The sequence below is a fragment of the Zingiber officinale genome, chromosome 4A (genome assembly GCF_018446385.1).
Source record: "Zingiber officinale cultivar Zhangliang chromosome 4A, Zo_v1.1, whole genome shotgun sequence".
Lineage (NCBI taxonomy): Eukaryota > Viridiplantae > Streptophyta > Magnoliopsida > Zingiberales > Zingiberaceae > Zingiber > Zingiber officinale.
The window spans coordinates 141,241,384-141,263,501 of NC_055992.1; the positions used below are offsets into that span (position 1 = coordinate 141,241,384).

Genomic DNA, 22,118 nt, shown 5'->3' on the forward strand with positions numbered 1-22,118 from the left:
TTAAATAAATTTTATCTTGTTTTATTGTTGCTAACCAAGTCTTTTTTGATCTTCCTCTTCCTCGTGTGATATGCATGTTTATCATAATTTCACATCGCCTAACTGGAGCATTTATTGGTCGTCTAAGTACATGTCAGTACCATCTTAAACGTGTCTCTCGGAGTTTTTCCTCAATAGATGCAACTCCGACTTTCTCTCTAATGCTCTCATTTCTTATTTTGTCCATCTTCGTATATCCACACATCCACCTTAACATCCTCATCTCTGCAACTCTCATCTTCTGCTCATGTGCTCAAGTCATAGCCCAACATTCAGCTCCATATAACATAAAAGGTCTAACTACGGTTTTATATAACTTACCTTTAAGTTTAAGAGGTACTTTACGGTCACATAAAACAATCGACGCTCCCCTCCATTTCACTCATCCTGCTTGTATTTTATGTAAGACATCTCTCTCACTCCCTCCATCATTTTGTAAAAATGATCCTAAATATTTAAATCTCTCGATTCCGGGCAACTCGTCCTCTCCTATCTTAACAATTGTTTCATTACTTCTAATATTGCTAAACTTAAATTTCATATATTCTGTCTTTAATCTACTAAGCTTAAAACTTTTCCCTTTTAGTGTTTCCCTCCAAGATTCTAGTTTAGTATTTACTCCTTCACGTGTCTCATCTACCAAAATAATATCATCTGCAAACAACATGCACCACGGTACTGTGTCTTGAATGTGCACAGTGAGTTCGTCTATAATTAGTGTAAAAAGATAGGGACTTAGAGCTGATCCTTGATGTAACCTTATCTTTATTGGAAATGCTTCAGTTACTCCGCCTGAAGTCTTTACTCTGGTCGTTATATCCTCATACATATCCTTAATTAGTTCAATATATGTTACGCTAACACCTCTCTTTTCTAAAATTCTCCATATAATTTCTCTTGAGACTCTATCATAAGCGTTTTCTAAGTCAATAAATACCATGTGTAGATCTTATTTTTGCTCCCGATATTTTTCAATTAATTGTCTAAGAAGATGTATAGCTTCTATTGTCGACCTTCCAGGCATGAACCCAAATTGATTTTCTGTCACTGTGGTCCCCTTCCTTAATCTTTTTTCTTTTACTTTTTCCCAAAGTTTCATAGTATTACTCATTAGTTTAGTACCCCTATAGTTTGCACAATTTTGTACGTCTCCCTTGTTCTTATATAAGGGAACTAGAGTACTTATCCTCCATTGATCAGACATTTTTTTCGTTTTCAATATCATGTTAAATAATTTTGTAAGTCATTCAATACTTTGTTTCCCTAAGCACTTCCATACCTCTATCAGAATATCATCTAATCCAACGGCTTTTGCATTGTGCATCTCATTTAAAATTTGTTTACTTCTGAAGTTTTAATTCTACGATAAAAATTAAAATTTCTATGCTCATTTGACCTAATTAAATTACCTAAGTTAAGTTGGTCACCTAAACCTTCATTAAAAAGTTGATGAAAATACCTCTTCCACCGCTCTTTTATTTCTCCATCGTTTACTAATACCCTATTACATTCATCTTTAATACATTTTATTTGGCTAAGATCTCTTGTTTTCCTTTCTCTCAATTTAGCTATTCTATAAATGTCTATTTCCCCTTATTTTGTATCTAATTTTTGATATAACCGTTCAAAAGTTTCATTTTTTGCTTCACTTACTACTTTCTTAGCTTCTTTCTTGGCTATTATATATTTTTTTAAGTTTTCCTCGTTCTTACAAATATATAATTCCTTATAAGCTATTCGTTTTTCCTTCACTTTCTCTTGTACTTTCTCATTCCACCACCAAGATTCTTTACTTAGTGGTGCATGTCCCTTTGACTCGCCGAGTACACTCTTAGCTACTATTTTCAACTTTGATATCATCTTATCCCATGTTGTATTAGAGTCATCGTATATTTCACCTAATGCTTGTACTTCTACCTTCTCCTTAAATATATTTTGCTTCCCATCCTTTAACTTCCACCACTTAATTCTAGGAATTGTATATATTTTCTTTCTATTGATACTATGTTTGAGGCGTATATCCAACACTACTACCCTATGTTGGGTAGTTAAGCTTTCTCCAGTGATGACTTTGCAATTTTTACAAATCTTTCTATCCTTCTTCCTAACCATAAAAAGTAAATTTGCGATTTATTTTTCCCACTTTTGAATGTGACTAAGTGTTCTTCTCTTTTCTTAAAAAACATATTAGCTAATATAAGATCATATGCTATCGCAAAATCTAATATAGTTTTCCCTTCCTCATTCCTCGTTCCAAACCCATAACTCCCATGTACTCTCTCATATTCCTCATTTTTCACTCCGACATACCCATTTAGATCACCTCCGATTAAAATCATTTCATTTGGTGGAATATTTTGTAATATTTCATCTAAGTCCTCCCAAAACCTTGATTTGGTAGTTTCATCTAATCCTACTTGTGGTACATATACGCTAATTATGTTCATAGTTTCTTTCGCCGCTATTATTTTAAGGGCTATAATTCTATCCCCTTTTCTAACTACTCCTATAACTTCATCCTTTAACAAACTATCTACAATAATACCCACTCCTTTTCTTGCTTTACTCTTTCCAGTGTACCATAACTTAAAACCCGAGTTCTCTATCATCTTTGCCTTCTCGCCTGTCCATTTTATCTCTTGGACACACAAAATACTAATTTTTTTCCTAATCACATATCTACTACCTCCATTGATTTACCAGTGAGAGTTCCCATGTTCCATGTTCCAAATCTTAGATTATTAGTTTTCCTATCATATTTATTCTTATCCAACCTATAGTGTGAGAACTCTTACCTATTTAACACTACACCCAAGTTCTCATGGAGATGTAGCGGTCCTTGTTGAGACGTTACAGTCGGACCCTGTAACGCGAACTCTTGCATATTTATCACTACACCCGAGTTCTGAAGATGTAGCGGTCCTTGTCGAGACGTTACAGTCGGACCCTGCAACGCGTTCCTTCCAAGGAACAACCTAGCATTAGTACAATAGTTTAATGAATTCATTCATTGAATATTTGCCATAATTTGACGCTGGCTGGCAACCTAACGCAACCCTCCTCCTTTATCCGGGCTTAGGACCGGCCATGACCGATCGTCATGGGCGGAGTTAGATAGATCATTAACACTTGAAGGTAAAAGAGTAAAGTAGATTCAACATATCCAGATGTTCTCATAACATTCATGAATATCATCATTGCAGAGTATTAATATATAGTTTGGTCTCACATGAGATATTAAAGTAGGTTTTATGTAGAGTCTAATTTAAAATCTCTGCATTATACAATCACAAAGGTTTATGTAGTGAGGGACCAAATTGCAACATCTTATGTCTGCATAAGGATTTTATGCATCGTACACTAATCTTTAGCTTGTTAAAGTTGTAATATTGACCAAGTTAATAATGATTTAATGAAATTGGAATTAGTAAATAAACAAACTATTCTTATATTCTGTGGATTGGATTATAGGTCGATATGTAAATCTTCTAAGAAGATGAACCCATCAATCAAATCCAAGCATGTTATCGTGTTTTATGAAAGTATAAATAGATTAATTCTTGAAAAAAAAATTGCTTTAGAAACTAAAGCTTTTAAATTTAGAACTAAAAATGAATGTATGAATCTATGAAATGTAATTTCAATAATAAAAAATAACAAAATAAGCATTATACGGATGGACATAAAATTCCTATAAACAAGTCTTCTAGACATCTTTAGATCAATTATTCAATAAGAATATATTCATGAGATATCAATCATAGAATAAAGACAATGTTGAAATGTAGATGAGGTTCTTCAATCCGCGTGATTGTTCTGTGCCCTTTAAGATAACAGGAAAAGTTTAAAAATTATAGTTTGACTTATTATACTTTATGCTAAGACGGATGTGCGAGGTTATTAGACAATATAAAAAATGCTATTATGCGATAACAATTAGGTACCGCTCCAATAGATTAGAAATTGAAAAAAAGTGCAGAGATGGCAAGTATATACAAAGGCAACAAACATATTTTATAGTTAGATGAGGAGAAGGTGAGAGTCGCAAAGATAAGGAAGTTAAGGTGCAAATATGAGGATAGACATATTAAAATGAGAACATTAGAAGAAAAAAAAAGTCAGGGTTGCACCAATTTTGGGAAAATTCTGAGACGCATTTAAGATAGTACGAATACATACTTAAACGAGACGATGTAAAACTATAACAAATATGTACATGAAACGAGGAAGACAAAGAAGACATGATTAGTAATAATAAAATAGGATAAAATTTATTTAAATATAGTAGGGGATAGAGTACAATGGATCCTTCCCCGGGATCCCGCATGGATAATCTTTGAAAATGAACATTTCTTAAGGTTAATAATGGGTGTATTTTAACATCTCCTACACCTGATACAATGATCAAAGAACAATCATCCATAGATATATTCTTATTGCGGGATTACGTGGAAAAAGCACTCAGTGAGTGGTCATATGATCAGTAACTCTAAATCCATGATCCAAGAGTTGAAAAAAGTTATATCTGAAACATTTATTCAAGTAGAGGATGGAAAAGGGCATTAATTGTAGCAAAAGGTGATTACGCTCACCCCAGGCACCCCTCATAGCCCGTCTCGATGTTATGTGAAGGGAGGTAAATCACATAACTAAGTACATCAATGAATAAGTACTTGAAGGTTTATCAAGGTTACAAATAAGACATCACAGCTTCTCAACCTCTTCTTGATTGAATCCACCCAACTCCTTTGGTGTTGCTTCATTTTATTATGTATTTGTCATATGCGTTTAAACTATTGATCCTTGTTTGTTCTCCTTCATGTCCCCACTCTTAGTTGGAGGCTTTCCATGAAGCTTCCAACACTGTTTACAAATAGAATGTACATTTTATGATAGTTGCACCATAAACTATCACAATTAGTAGCTTTTGACTCTATTGTATTAGTTGTTTCTATAATTTTTGACATTTTTAAGGCTGAGCAATATGGAAAAATCCAAACTATAAAGGATGCTGATAAGGAAAATTTGACAATGACGGTCAATCAATAGCTAAAAATTTACGATAGATATTTTGTTTTGCCTTTAGAATACAAAACAAAACAAAAAAGAGAATTGTGAAAAAAGAGAGAAGAGAGAGATCGAATGTTTACTCACAATGATAGCAACCAAGGAGTGTCAACAAATAATCAATAAGGGAAGATGAGGCTAGGGTTACCAATCCTTTAATGGTTGCGATAAGAGAGACACCTAGGATTTAGAGAGACAATAAGTTTTGAGAGATGGCTAGGGTTTGATCGGATATGATTTTGTAGATTGGAAATATTATTATTAAAATCATCATATACTAACATCCTTTTATAGGCTTATCAGGCCAGTGTTCTAAAGTCCACTGTCATCTCCGATCAAACTTTAGTGGTTCGGGTCGGTCATCCCGAGCATTAGTCGGTTCAAAGAGTTGGATATCTAGTGCCAACCTAAAAAAAGATAACTTATTCTTCCCATGCAAAGGGCCGCTACGCTAGGGCAAAATGTCCCCCATGATTTACCTGCCTCTATCTTGCTTTGGGGCAGGCGATATTGGGTCGCTTGGGATGAACGATAGCACCTTTTGCTCTAATAAGATGACTTATTCTTGCCCCCACGGACTAGCACAATTAGTACTTACATGTGGTGTTGTTGCTAAGGGTCATGGGGTCGATTCCCAACATGTGTGAATGCATCGTGGATCACCCGACCCCATGTAAAGGGTCACTGTGTTGGATGAAATCCCTCATGATTTACCTCCTTTTCAGATCGCATGGAGCAATCCTGAGGGCGCCCGGGGTGAGAGTTATTAATAAGATGACTTATTCTTCATAATAAACTTTTCCGAAAAAAAATACTAAAAATTCTAATAAACTTTTAAAACTACACACACTTTTACAAAATCATCTTTTTCCACACTAACTCTTCACTCTATGATGAGTTTTGGTTGGAGGGGGACATTTGCAAATTTAGAATTTTATTTAGTATTTAATTTTTTTATTTGATAGTCTCTCCAATTTAATATGCAAAAGTTCTCGCACCTAGAACAAACATTATAGGAATACCAATTATCTGGAACATAGGAATGCTCATTAACAAAACAATGGAGATAATAGATATGATGGTTATGAGAAGAGTTAATATTTGTATATTTACAAAAAATAAAATAGATAGGAAAGAAAGCAAAGATGATGAAGAACTAAATTATGGTACGTAGAAAAGAGTAAAAAGAGAAATGTAGTATTATAGTTTATTAAGAGACATAGTAATAGTAGTTAAGAAGGGAGATAGGATTATAATTCTCAAGATAGTAATAGCAAAAAAAATTATTAATATAATTAATATATATGCAGGATTAGATGAAGACACCACCTAAATGATATAGTACAAAAAAAATATAATATAAAATTATTTAAATAAGCATGTAGAATAAGAAATAAGTAATATGATAGAGTGCATGGGAATTATGATTTTGAAATAAAAAATGAATAAGGAAAAGCTATATTGGATTTCACGATAGCATATAAACATATAATAGTTAATATGTTTTTTCAAGAAGAGAAAAAACAATTGGTCATTCAAAACTAAAAATAATAAATTACAAATTGATTTTCTTATAATTAGGAAAAAAGATAGAAAAATTTATAAATATTTTAAGGTCATCCCTAAAAAAAAACCTAACCCCCAACATATGTTAGTGATGTTAGATATGTGCCACAAGCATGGTATTAAAAGAAAAATGTGTTGGCTCCAAGGATCAAGTGGTGGAAATTAAAGAATGTGAAATATCTTTAAGGACAGGATAGAAGCACGAGTATTAGGAGTAATACAAAGCAACTCTAATATAACATGGGATAAAAAAATCATTAAAATTAAAAACACTAGTCATGAACATACTCAATGAGTCAAGAGGACGGACAACACCAAATAAAGAATCTTAGATGTGGAATGAGGAAGTAGACATGCCTATAAGTTATTGTAGGCTTGTAAGAATAAAGAAATCTTTAAAAAGTATGTAATAGCCAAGAAAAAGATTAAGTACTGAGTAAAGTCAAAAATGAAGCTTTCGAAAGCTTGAATTGACAGCTTAATATAAAAGAAGGGTAAAGGGGCATCCATAGAATAGTGAAAATGAGAGAGAGAGAGAGAAACAAGGGATTTTACCCAAATAATATAGATTAAAAATGAATCTAATAGAATACTAGTGAAGAATGAGAAAATAAAAGAGTGATAAAAGAGATATTTTCATCACCATTTTAATGAAAGTTTAAGTGACTAGCTAAGGAAATTTAAGTAGGGTTGTAGAGCATTAAACGGAATGTAAAATGGAAAAGAGGTTAGATTAGATGATATTCCAACAAAGGTATAGAAGCGCATAAGGAAGTAGAATATTAAATGACTTACGAAGTTTTTCAACTTGATATTGAAAACAAAAAAAATATCTAATTAGTAGAGGGTAAGTACTCTGAACTCTTGTAAAAAAATAAATGAAACGTATAAAAGTGTGTGAATTATAAGGGCTATAAAACTCTAGGAAAGAATGATAAAAAAAAGATTAAGGAGATCAAGATGATCAAAAATTAATTTGGATTCATGCTTGAAATGTCAATAATAGAAATTATATATCTTCTTAGAAAATTAATTGAAAGTATTGGGAAAAAAACAACACTAACATATCATATTCATTAACTTACACATCCTATTCATTAACTTAGAATAAACAAATGATAGTCCTAAAAGATTATATAGAGAATTATATAAAAGAAAGGTGTTACTGTAGGTATATTGAAACAATTAACGATATATATGAGGATGTAATAACAAAAGTGAAGACTCTAAATTGATTAATCGAAGCTTTTCCTATAGAGATAGGGTTGTATCAAGAATTAACTCTAAATCCATGTCTTTTTATATTTTAATAGAGGATCTCAAAACATTCAAGATAAATTATCATAGTGCATGTTGTTTGTAGATGACATTATTTTACTTGATAAGATAGTAAATGCTAAGCTCAAATTTTGATAGAAAATACTAAAAGTAAAAGTTTTTAGGCTTAGTAGAGTAAATAATATATAGAATTTAAGTTTAATAGTATTAGACATAACAAGATGATTATTAAAAAAAGAAATGATGAGTTACCATTAATTGAAAGTTTTAAGAATTTAGGATCATTTTTACAAAAGGATAGAGAAAAGATTGATAAAGATGTTTTACATAAGATATAAGTAGGATGGTTAAAATTAAGAAACGGATCAGGTGTTCTTTGTAATTGTAAGGTACCTCCAAAAATTTAAAGGAAAATTTTACAAAATGACAATAGGACCTGTTAAGTTATATAAAGTTAAATGTTGGGCTACGAATCAAGGAGTCGTAGAGATGAGGAAGTTATGGTCGATTTACGAATATACAAGAATAGATAGGCTAAGAGATAAGAATATTAAAAGTCGCAATTGCACCTATTGAAGGAAAACTCAGAAAGACACATTTAAGATGCTATGGACACACACTTAAATGGCTAATTAATATTCTAGTTAGGTAATGTGAGGTCATGACAAATATGCACATTAATCGAGAAAGAGAGACCAAAGAAAGCAAGATAAATTTTATTTGAATATAGATTAGAATATACTAGGGATCGAGCGGAATGATATAGGAGAATCCCTATAATCAACACCACTTAATGAGATAAAGGCTTTGATTGTTGTTGTCGGTAGTCTCTCCAATTTAAGAGAGAGTGTTAGGTAATTGGGATAGTTTTTCTAGTTTGGTAAGTTTTGTATTTTTTTAAGTTGTAAAGAATTTATTTTCAAAGTTGTTAGAGTCCTTTAGGTGAGCCGGTATTCCACACCAATTTCTTTATTTTATTTTCTAAGTTTAATTAGGCTGGAGCTTTTAAAGAGACCTTAACTCCACCTTTTGTAATTCATCTTTTCAATTAATAAAATTTTCTATTTGATAAAATGAAATTCATTGTAAAAGGATGGTCTTTTGTATCACTAATATTTCTCTACTACGTTTCACATAGAATACAATAAGAACATGCATAACCGCCAAAATTGCCTCACTTGAGATAAAAAGACATGTGCCCACAAGAATCAAGCAAAATCGTGCCAGCTTGCCAAAACCACATGCTACTTTTGTCTCTAACATCCACTAATATATAACATGTTGATGTTATTTTTCTACCCCACATGCATTCTACATGATAACATATAACTAGAATAGAAAAAAAAAATAGTTAATTGTTGTCTTGAATAGTTGAACTAGCATTCCTTAGGCTTTTAATCTTCTGAATCACAGCTTCTATAAAATATGATCAATTAATGGTGAAAACTGGGAGTTGTCTATGCATACTGAAACTTTTGGCTTTGTTGGACCATAATTTAGTTATAGAGGATCCAAGTATCCATCAATTGGTCATAAATATCTAATTAGCTCATACCTTATGCATATGTTGTTAAATTAAAGTTTGTGCAATCAATGATGGGGAAAGGATAATCATATTCTGACAACTTTAGGTGTTCAAAAATATTTCCCCTATTTCTTGATTGGTGCATGATAAATTTGTGGCGAATGGCAAATTTTGAGTTGATCAATGGAAAAAAATTTCCCAGAAAATGACTTCCCTCTCAACAAGGGGAAGTCATTTTCTCAAAAAAATATACATAACTCAAATCTCAGAAAATTCTATTGTAACCCAAACCTCATAGTCACTCCCAAATTGGTTCTCTGCCAAACTCGAAACCCTCACATCTCAGTCCCAAACCTCGTCGCTTCTTTGGAGACTCGCCACTACTAATGTATGTAGGAGAAAGGTTATATCATTTTTTTGAAACAAACAATAAACTATGAGGATACAAAATAGATACTAGGTGTATATGTAAAAGATGTTTGTATTCCATCATATACACTTGTATAGAAAAAAATATTATGGCATTTTATTTTGTATAGAACGTCCAAATTGAGTATTTGTATATATTGTGATGGATGATTCTGCCTCGTATAATTGAAAAGAAAATTTAGAAGAGAATTTTCAAAAGGACACATTTTTTCCACTCAAATCTCTCTCGTTTAATTTATTTGTCTGAATCCTCCTTTTCTTCCCAAAAAAGGGAAGTATTTTTTTTTGTGGATCTTGCTTGTTTCTTTGGCGATTTGCACACTACCAATGTAGGATCAAGGTAATCTTTCTTCCAGTCACTCAACCCCTTCCTCCAAACCCACGACTAGATCTCCTATACTATCAAGTCTGCTCCAGCCTCATAACCAGATATTCCTCTACCATCCTACTTATGTGTGTTTGTCGACTAACAACATCAAAGAAATGCCTTCACATCCTCCCTCATTGAAAATCCTGCTTTACTCCACCCTTTCCTCACTACTACAAACCAATAGTAGAGCAAGGGATGAACCATAAGCCAAACTGTAGAAGATGGCACAGGAAAAATCAAACTCACATTTCTTAGTTTTTGTACATTTTTTTCATGATTTCAACATCAGCTGCTCCTCTAATTGTAAGAATTTGGCTTTCTGAACTCAAAAGATTTGAGATGGCATAAAATAATGGAAAACTATCTGTATATTTCTTTCTTTGTTCCGTGTCATTTTGTTGCTTAATTCAAGTGAATGTCCATAGTAAAAAAATCCCTCATGTATTTATCTATATAATTTATTTCTTTTGTTAATTTGATCAAGTTTCTTTTAGATAATGTTGTTTGTGCTTTCTTCTTTTGAAAAATTAGATGAGACAGTTTACTTCTCATGATTATAATGAAACAGTGACTTTGTTGTTTGTTGTTTGTTGTTTGTTGTTTGTTGTTTGTTGTTTGAAGGGGAGCCTTGGCGGAACGGTAAAGTTGCTACTGTGTGACCTCGGATTTGAGTCGCGAAAACCACCTCTTGCGATGCAATGTAAGGCTACGTACAATAGACTCAATATAGTGCGACCCTTCCCCACAACCCCACATTGGCAAGAGTTTCATGCACCGGGCTGCCCTTTTAATGATTTTGTTGTTTCTTTCCTCAATCAGTGTTTTTAAAATTAGGCTTGAAAAGACAATTCAAAATCTAGCTAATTGGTAAAACGTAAGACCTGAAAGTTGATTATTCAACTTCTGATCTGAATTTTAAAATACTGCTATTTACAGAATTGAGCATGGACATGAAAATTCATCATCTTATTTTCTTATTTGTTTACTAATTTATCCTTGACATGGAATAAGTGATCTTGATTCCTCTCCTTATCAATTGAGCAAGGCATATTTCTATTCTCACAATATCCTAATCATCTTTTACTTTAACCCAGAGAGCAGTACTGATAATTCATGCAATTATACAGAACAAACTAATTGGCATTGACATGGATGATTTAGGTCTCAACCGGATGACTACTTGCAGCAGAATGTGTTTTACAGTTGTGATTTTGCTAGTAGTGATTTGTTTTCTTTTTGACCATTATTAAAATACTTGCATATTTTCATAAACATTGCCCTTAAACATAACTACCGGAGTAGTGATCTGTTGCAAGAAGTGATTTGGCATGTTTATTAGTTTTCAACTACTACCACTACTAACTAATGAATTTGGATGTTCCAAACTCAGTCAGAGTCAACCAAAGCAGCTCATCTTGTGGGTTGGGACATTTGTAAAGGCCCACTGATTTTGGAGGTTTGGGCATTGCTGATTCACATTCTCATAATCATTGGCATGTGGTTGTTGTTGGAACTTGACTAATTCAGCTAATAGAAGAGGGAATTGCAGTGAACAATGATGGATGATGACACTGTGCCAAGCAAGGCTTTGGTGTGATTGGCTTCAAAAGAACGATATTATTTTTAAAGGTGAACCTCTACAATGCCCATTAATTGTTACTTGAATAAGTCGAAGCAATATGTCACTCAAATGGATGAAAGGAAGGAGGTATACAATTGCCCAGATTGTTGATAAGATGAGGGAACAAGTGGAGTTTCTAATGCATGTTAACGAAGATGGTACTGATGGCACTTTGATTGCTGGAATTTAAAACTAAGACCAAGTCAAGCCCCATTATAACTATATTGAGATTAGAACCATCAGATTATGTAATTTAATTTATTAGGGTTGTCAATTTATGAGGCTGCGGAGATGTTTTGAAGGTTTTCAGCCATGCACAATCCAGCATAAGCCATTATTTATCTCAGCTATTTTCAAAATGTTTCCCAGCTGTTGATGATGTTATTTATTTGTGTTTGTGGGTTAGTTAACTTTCATTGGATAGTTTCATTCTGCATACTTGAAGCCTTTTGTTATCTGATTCAAGATGGGTTGCCTCATATTGTAGCACTATTATACTATTTTTATAGGAAAAAAAACTGAATCTGGATGTTTTTCATTGCTTAATTGCTTCATTCCTGAATATGGATGCTTATTAATTTATTGTCTCCTTATTTGGAATTGTAAACAAACTTATGATTGTAATATAAATGGTATCTTGTCTTGCAATGCAGAATTTATTGGACATTATGTATATTGATATTTATTACAATTTATAATGATATGTTGTTAAGGTAAATGTATTAAATTGAAACAATTCTCTTTCAAACAAGATTTGAAATTCTGTTTCAAACCTTGGCAAAAATGGGATGGTATTATCAAAGTGTGTCAACACGGTGTCAGAGACATCGAGGAGGAGAAGGAAGAGCCGAAGAGGAGAAAACGAACGAGATTGGGAAGAGGAGGAAAGCAAAGAAGAGACTGAAACCATTTACCCTCTGAAACCCCAGCCAGATTTGTCAAAGTCAATTGTGAAGTTGTCACTCATGGAGGGACGAAAGGAGTCACTCATGGAGGGAAGAAGGAACTCTTCGTTTGTTGCCTTCGTCACTCACCTTCGTTGCTCATGGATGAAGAAATCGCAGAGGAAGGAAAAAGGAAAGAAAGAAGTTGCCACTCACAAAGGGAAGAAGGAACTCTTTGTCAATTGCCTTCGTTGCTCACCTTCATCGCTCGCGAGGGATGTAGTCGCTTCCTTAGGAAAGGGAGAGGCCTGAGCAAAGAAGAAAATGCCCTTTGTGAAAGTTTGTTTGCTTCCCATGTAGGCTTGGTTCCTCAATAAGTAGGCATGAAGGTAGTAAGGTCGACCACTTAATATATTATAAGCAATCACTTGATTTGGGAACAAGTTGGAAGGAATCATTTAATAAATTATGCTAGAGAAACATCACATCTCAAGAAGGTTTTGCGTGCTGGTGCTGGTAAAAAATTAAAATCATACTTCCAAGCTACATTTTAAAAAAGGTGTAAGAAAATTATGTTCTTATACATGCACCAAACACAAGAAAATGTTCTCTAAGATTCCAGGAAAAAAATTTCCTCTTAGCACGTCAAACACATAAAAATATTTTCTAACTTATTTTAATACCCCATCCAAACAAGTGAAAATAATTTATTTTCCTTTAAAAGATTTCTTCTTGAAAATATTTTCCACAAATAAATTATTTTCAAGCAAACCAACTCTTAGATTAAATGATCGTTGACAGCATTTTTGTGACAAATTTAATCTTCCTTGGTCCAACAGTTATGACATCCTACTATCCTCATTTTCACTATAAACAGAAACATAATTGCAGAATAAAGAAGGAACTAAGCACTTACATCTTATATGGATCAGCACCGGTGAAACCAGTAGGTTTGGGTATCGGAATCAACACCTAGACAATCAGACAAGAGAAATTTTGATTTAAACAAACATCAAGATGAAAGCCGTAAGAAAGAGGACTGGACAAAATCATAAGTCCTACCTCCCTGTTTACTGCAAAAATGGGACAGTGGCGGCCGATCACATCATACCAACTCGTTCGCGACTGTAATTTTCGCAAAATAGTAAAAAAGAATAAAATTGTTCAAATCCAAGATAAACCAAGTTAGGGTTTTGAGGCGTAGTTAGTGCTCACCGCATGGTATTGCCCTGCCTTACTCATGGGGACGATGTCCCCCGGCTTGTATGCTCGCGTGATCGAAGGAAGACAGCATAGCCCAAGAAAGCAGCAGAACAAGAAGCAGAAGGCGGATCCATGGTAGGCGGAAGTTCGCGCCATAACCATTGACGTGAACGAAAATCCTCGGGCGCACTGATGGAGATCAGGGCCGGCAACGCCCTAATTTAAGTGTACAACTATACGAAATATTTATTTATCATTTTACCCCAAAAATTTTCACAAATAATGTTAATTTATTCTAAGTAAAATTGCCTAAAAAAGGCAGGGGTTGGCTTCTAACATCATTCACTCGTATGATAATTAATAACTAAAAAAAATAGTCATCAATTGAATTTTATTCGACAATTTATCAAAAGATACATGTAGAGATCTAAATTTATCAAAAAATATATGTTACTTTAATATTTATCAAAAAACTTATTTTTTTAAGTGCATTTCCTATTTTACCCTCATGATAATTTGATTTTTTCTATGATTTTTCTTTTTCTTCACTGTATTTCTCTCTCTTCTCTTTTTTTATCGACATGCAGAACATATGAATAACATTAGTCAATTTTTTAATAACATTTTAATACATTTGAAAAGTAAAAATAAATAATGAATAGCATATTTGAACTCCTTGAAATTTCAGAAATCCACTAGAACTAAAATGAGTGTAATCGGAACTCTCTAGGTCGATCAGTGAGTTTCGGTCGAAACCCACTAATCGACTTAGAGAGCTTCGATTGCACTCATTTCAGTTTCTATCGATTTCTAAAATTACAAGGAGTTCAAATATGGTGTTCATTATTTATTTTGGCTTTTCATAGATGTTAACATGCAAAATGGAAGATTCGTCAAAAGCGTACACGTTAGACCTGATATGAGTCCATATCAAGCCCAATGTGGGCTTTTTTTTATGATTCTTTGATCTTATATATTAATATCTATTAAAAATCAAAATAAATAATGGACATTATATTTGAACTCCTTACAACATCAGAAATCCATAGAAACTGAAATGGGTGCAATTGGAATTCTCTAGGTCCATCAGTAGGTTTCGATCTATTCCATATCAGGTCCACGTTGGGTCTGATATGAAATGTTCCAAATGTATGTGTCTAAATCGTTCCTGGTAGTGCCTCTAAGATTATAGATATTGAGGCACACAATCTTGGGATCAATAGTCGGGTGTGAGTGGATTACTATTCGTCAGTTTGAATTTCAGTACTAGACTAATTAAATTTTTGGTTATGAAGAGTCAATGCAGCCATGATTCAAGACAAGCAAAATGTTACATTCTTAGCTATTATTGTATTATTTGGTGCAGTATAATGTCACATAATGATCTCCTCATACATTAATTGCTTCCGGAAATATGTAATGTTATGATACAAAAACATTTGTTGTGGATTACAATCCTCAGTGCTATATTTATAGGACATTTTTACTTTATAATAAGATAATGACAGAACCTTATGTATTGTATTGAGACAACAAAACCATGATTGTGAATTTAGTTTTAAAAATAAGGGAATAGTGATCAAACTTTTTTACTTTTCTTCCAAGAAATATAGGAAAAATTGAAAAGTATAAATAATATAAAAATGAGTACCTACAAACTATTCATTAGTCTGTCATATTTTTATGACAAAATCATTCAGCAGCCCTTTACCTTTCTTGTGTATTAAAACAACTGCTAATGTTTATCTCAATTATGTGTCGTTAAAAGTGCTATTAATCCTTATTGATAGAGAACCTAAATTTTTGTTTATATGTCAGTTGGGTCAGATATCATTTCATATCAGGCCCACATTGGGCCTGATATGAGTCTATATCAGGACCAATATGGACTTTTTTGTCGATTCTTTGATTTTATATATTAATATCTATTAAAAGACAAAATAAATAATGGACATCATATTTGAACTCCTTGCAATATCAGAAATTCATAGGAACTGAAATGGGCGCAATCGGAGCTCTCTAGGTCCATAAGTAGGTTTTGACCGAAATCCATTGATGGACCTAGAGAGCTCCGATTGAGCTCATTTCAATTCCTATGGATTTCTGATGTTGCAAAGAGTTCAAATATGATGTCCATTATTTATTTCATATTTTAATAGATATTAATATATAAAATCAAAGAATCGGCAAAAAAGTCACGTTAAGCCTAATATGGAATGATATCAGACCCATGTTGGGCCTGATATTATTCCATATCAGGCCCAACGTGGACATTTTTTATGAATCTTTTATTTTGCATGTTAACATCTATGAAAAGTCAAAATAAATAATGAACACCATATTTGAACTCCTTGTAATTTCAGAAATCCATAGAAATTGAAATTGGTGCAATCGGAGCTTTCTAGGTCCATCAGTGGGTTTTGACTGAAACTCACTGATCGACCTAGAAAGCTCTGATTACACTCATTTTAGTTCCAGTGAATTTCTGAAATTTCAAGAAGTTCAAATATATTATTCATTGTTTATTTTTGCTTCTTCAAATGTATTAAAATGCTATTAAAAAATTGACTAATGTTATTCATATGTTCGGAATGTCGATACAAAAAAGAGAAGAGAGAGAAATACAATGGAGAAAAGAAAAATCGTAGAAAAAATCAAATTATCATGAGGGTAAAATAGAAAATGCACTTTGAAAAGTACGTTTTTTGGTAAATATCAAAGTAACGTACGTCTTTTGGTAAATTTAGATCTCTACATGCGCCCTTTGGTAAATTATCAAATTTTCTTCCTAAGTGGTTTGTTAATCTAAAAATATTGGCGCTTCCTAATTTATCCTAACTATTAACATAAACTAAATACATGTGTCAACTAAAAAGAGACTTCAAGAAATCAACAAATAGAGATAACTTATTATAAATCACTCCGAACACATTTATAAGCATTATCCTTTAAAATAGACGACTGAGATTAATTTAACCTAATGATTTATATAAGATTGGAAGGTTCTTATATTATCTAAATGATGATAGAATTTAAAGGGTTATTCATATTTATGTGATGATAATATCTTAGAGAGTTAGACTTAAAAATCTCTCTTGAACTTGAAATTATGTGGATTGGCATTCTACCCAACTTAGGCTTGTGGCATCCTGGATGTGTTCTCCTCCTTGTAGCACATGATGTGCTCAATAAATTGTCATAATGCATCCTCTCGTTCCCAACTTGTCTTAGTCTTAGTGTCGGGTAGATTCTTCTATTTTACCAAGCATTTGGTGTAATTTGGATCCTCTCCTTTGAGTGTGTTTATAACAATGCATTCTGTATCTTTATCAAAGGAATTGACAATAGTTTTTGATGCATAATTCGACTTGTTTCTTCTTGGTCATCCTTGTCTTCATGATAAGACTTGAAACTGCTCACATGAAAGACATGATGAATCTTGAGCTTTGTCGGAAGTTGAACTTGATAAGATACCTTAATTATGCATCCGGTGACCAAGAAGGGAGTTTCATACCTTCTTACCAAGCCCTTAAACACTTTCCACAAAAGACTTAAATTCTTGGGGTAGGAGTTTACTAATATCACGTTGCCTTCCTTGAACTCTACATGTTATCTCTTCATGTTTATTCATTTCTTCATCTTAGGGAATCTTCTTGGGACGGTCTAGTGGCTAGCACATGAGGTGTTGTCATCATGAGGTCTGGGGTTCGAATCTCGGCAAAGCCGAGGTAAATGTCTCCCTTATGTTCTAGTCACTATTCCAAAGGCTAGTAGTCGTCCGTGATTTACCTCCTCCGTGTTGGCCCTAGGACGGGTTAGCGAGGGTGTTGCTAGTCACTATTCCATAAGCTAGTAGCCGTCTGTGATTTACCTCCTCCGTGTTGGCCCTGAGATAGGTTGACGAAGACACTGAAGATGAACGTATTTACCTTTTGTCACCATTTCTTCATCTTAGTGGCTTTATCCCACATAGAATCTGTCATTATTGATTGGATATTGTAATACATGTAAACTGTTCCTATCTATGGGCAAACCACATCAACAAAGTTTTCAAAGGCTAGTAGTCGCCCGTGATTTACCTCCTCCGTGTTGGCCCTAGGACGGGTTAGCGAGGGTGTTGCTAGTCACTATTCCATAAGCTAGTAGCCGTCCATGATTTACCTCCTCTGTGTTGACCCTGAGACGGGTTGACGGAGACACTGAAGATGAACGTATTTACCTTTTGTCACCATTTCTTTATCTTAGTGGCTTTATCCCACATAGAATCTTCATTATTGATTGGATATTGTAATACATATAAACTGTTCCTATCTATGGGCAAACCATATCAACAAAGTTTTCATTGCCTTGAAACTCTTCATCTTGTCTGATTGTTGTTATTCAATTTCATTTCATGATATTAGGACCAACACTTATTTCTCTTCAACATAGCCTCTCCTTTCTTTATCTTCCTAATAATCTCCGATCAACTCTCTCTAATTCCTTTTTCTAATTTTGTCGCTCAACAAAATCAGAGCTCCTTTTCTCACGCGGACATCAGTCGTGCTCTCGCAGATCATGTCGTCCTGGACAAGAACCTTGGCAACTACTTAAACTAACAACTAGGAGCTTAATCATACTGCTGCTCCACCATTGTAATCATGCTACACCTATGAAAAGGCATGACAATAGGGGGTCTTTACGTTGGAAACATAGTATAAATGAAAAATTAAATCTAGATCTTTAAATTAAGATTGATAAATCTGGATCATCGATTTGAGAAGGTATAAATATCCTTTGGATAAATCAATCTCAACCATTGTTTGACATCCAAATAAAGATACATTGTATCTCTTAGAAAGGAATGCAATTTTAAACATCCAATTCAAGTTGGATGATTGAGATCTAATTGAACCAAAATGTTCTTATACTCTTTCACTAGTATAAATAAGACCCCTCTCCTTCTCATTTCACTCACTTAATTCATTCCAATTGAAAGCGAGCATTGTATTCCATACTTACATTTGGAGAGTTTTAGAAGCTTCTTCAGTTCGAAGGTCTTGCGATTTGCAGTGTAGCTATCGCAAGATAAAGTCGTTATATTTTGGAAGACGATTGTCGTGTTTCGTGAGCACCATGTACGGGACAAATTCATCTTAAAGAGATAGAGTCTAACTCTAACCTCGACTTCGCCAAAACGGTGTTATATCGTCATTCTGTCTGCGCTCAAATTGTACTACCACCAAATCCCAATAATTTTAAGACGAATTTTTCGTGAAATCTTGATGGATTCATCATCGATGACTCCTGTTCCATCGGCACTTGGTGAAAACCCAGAGAAGTTTATCGGTATCGATTTCAAGAGGTGACAGTAAAAAATATTATTTTACCTAACCACGTTGAACTTTGCGAGGTTCTTACGTGAATATACTCCCTTCATATCTCAAGGTGAGACTGATAAAGAAAAGAGGGTGGCATATGATACTTAGGGGTATAATGACTTCTTATGTCAAAATTATGGTCTCAATGGCTTAAACAACATGTTATACAATATGTATAATCCAATGTCAACTACAAAGGAGTTATAAGAATCTCTCGAAAGGAAGTACAAAATAGGTGATGTTGGACTAAAGAAATTCATCATCGACAAATTCTTAGACTTCAAGATGATTGATTCCAAAACTATGATAACTCAAGTCCAAGAGTTGCAGTTGATCCTACATAATCTACATGTTGAGGGCATGACAATGAATGACTCCTTTCAAGTTACCGTGATAATTGAGAGACTTCCACCTTCGTGGAGGGAATTTAAAATTTATCTAAAACACAAACAAAAAGAGATGAGACTTAAGGATTTATTTGTAAGACTACAGATTGAGAAGACAATCGCAAGCAATCAGAATCAATAAAAATGTATATATTTGCAAAAGCAAATCTACTAGAACCAAACACTAGCAAGAAAAGAAAGTATCCTGGCTAAAGACAGAACCAAGGAAGGGCCAAGAAGTTCCAAAGAATATGCCACAACAGTGGCAACCCGAATCATAAGGCCAAAGACTGCCAACGTCTAAAGAAAGTCACTAAAGTGCACATGCTGAAGATAAGTCAATGACAATATATATGTCAGAATTAGACATGACTGTCATTGTATTTGAAGCCAACTTGGTGGTCAATTTAAGGCAGTGGTGGGTCGATACTGGTGTTACATGGCACATTTGCTTTGACAAGGCTCATTTTTAAACTTATACCTCTATTAATGGGAGAAAACTAATCGTGGGTAATTCTACAACTTTCAACATTATTGGTCTTAGCAAGGTGGTACTGAAGATGACATTAGGCAAAGAAGTGCCCCTAATTATTGTGCTTCATGTTCCCAACATTCGGAAGAATTTAGTGTTAGGGTTGACTCTTATCAAAGCTGGATTCAGGCTAGTGTTTGAGTCAAATAGATATATATTCAAAAATGGTTAATTCATAGGCAGAGGGTTTATGAAGAATGGTGTATTCAAAATGAATGTAAATGACTGTACACCGTGAATTCAATGACAATAAATTCTGCTTATTTGGTCGAGTGTTCCAATTTATGGCATGTTAGACTTGGACATGTAAATTATAACACTTTGCGATGACGGGTGAATTTAAATTTATTACCAACATTTAATGTTGATCCAATACATAAATGTGAAATATATGTTAAAGCTAAAATGACAAAGTTATCTTTCCATTCAATGGAAAGAAGCACGACCCCTCTAGAATTGATTCACAGTGACATATGTGGCTTAAAATTCGTGCAAACTAGAGGAGGTAAAAAGTATTTTGTTGCTTTTATTGATGATTAAACTAGATACTGATATGTGTATCTATTGAAAGGCAAAGATGAGCCTTAGAAGCATTCAAAAATTATAAGAATGAAGTTAAGAATTAAATTGGTCAACGAATTAAAGAATTCAAAGTGATCAAGGAGAATATGACGGTCCATTTTATAAATTTTGTATAGAATTTGGTATTATTCATCAAATAACAGCTTCTTACTCTTCTCAATTAAATGGGATTGCTGAGCGTAAGAATTGAACTCTTAAGGAAATAATGAATGTTATGTTGATAAGTTCAGGCTTACCATAAAAGAAAAAATAAAATCCTTATAAGTTGCGGAAGTGCCATAATGTTGGTGCGGGAAATATCTGACGATCGAACCTGAGTTTTGATAATGGCAAAGGATTCAAAGTTAAGATGTGTGGTGATCTAACAATCTGAATGAGATTGCAGGAAAGTCCTAGGTGTACTTAGGCAAAAGCCCTAACTGTGGTTAGGCAAGGGAAAACCCTAGGGGGTAGTAACCCTAGGTCATAGGGGGTGGTAACCCTATGCGGAAAGTCTTGGCGAGTCGGCGCTTCGGGCAAAAATCCTAGGGGGTGGTAACCCTAGGTTAAAATCCTGGTATCGCGAACCAGGTAGAAGTCTGGATGGGTCGAGGACCGGACATCCAGCATGAAGACCAGAAGCATTGGACGCTGAGCAAAAGTCCAGTCGATCTGAAGGATCGTACTGGCAACAGGAGGGAACAGTAGGCGTCGGGTCGACCTAGGGTTTCCGATCGGAAACTCGAAGTCAGACCCGGACAGTCCGGTGACTGTTAAGTTTATTTCTATATATTATCTTTTGTGTTCTAACTCTGTTTTGCAGGAAACTAATATTTTTGTGCAGGGTTAGATCTGACCGGGATCGGTCGACCGAACCTCGGGATCGGTCGACCGAACCTCTAAGCTAACAGATCAGGTCTCCAGAAGTTGGACCGGGCTCGACCAAGGATCGGTCGACCGGACCTCGGGATCGGTCGACTGAACCTGGGATAGGTGTCGACTGGATCAAGCCGAGGTGAGCGGGTCAGAGGAGACTGATCGGTCGATCGAACAAGGTGATCGGTCGACCGAACCCAGGGATAGAGTTTAACCAGATCGAAGCGGAGCAATAGATCAACGGATCAGATGCGGTGGGGATCATCTGATCGGTCGACTGAACATGAGGATCGGTCGACCGATCCGCTTCGGGTCAAAGTTGATCCAAAGACTTGGGGATCTGGATCAGATCTCGCAGAGCTATAAAAGGAGGCCTCGATGTTCAACTCAGATCATCGAATTCGAACAAGAAAAACTGCGC

At 34.3% G+C, this 22,118-nt stretch overlaps 1 protein-coding gene across 1 annotated transcript in view; it reads right to left on the reverse strand.

Moving 5' to 3' along the window:
- LOC121971515 overlaps positions 1–14,198 on the reverse strand; it is a 40,515-nt gene extending 26,317 nt beyond the window's left edge. The window contains exons 1-3 of the mRNA XM_042522824.1: positions 13,995–14,198; positions 13,842–13,904; positions 13,696–13,751 (exon numbers count right to left, since the gene is read on the reverse strand). Of these exons, the coding sequence (XP_042378758.1) occupies positions 13,696–13,751; positions 13,842–13,904; positions 13,995–14,144 (269 nt within the window). The 5' untranslated portion in view covers positions 14,145–14,198. The remainder of the gene's footprint in view (positions 1–13,695; positions 13,752–13,841; positions 13,905–13,994) is intronic.
- Positions 14,199–22,118: the final 7,920 nt, after the last annotated feature.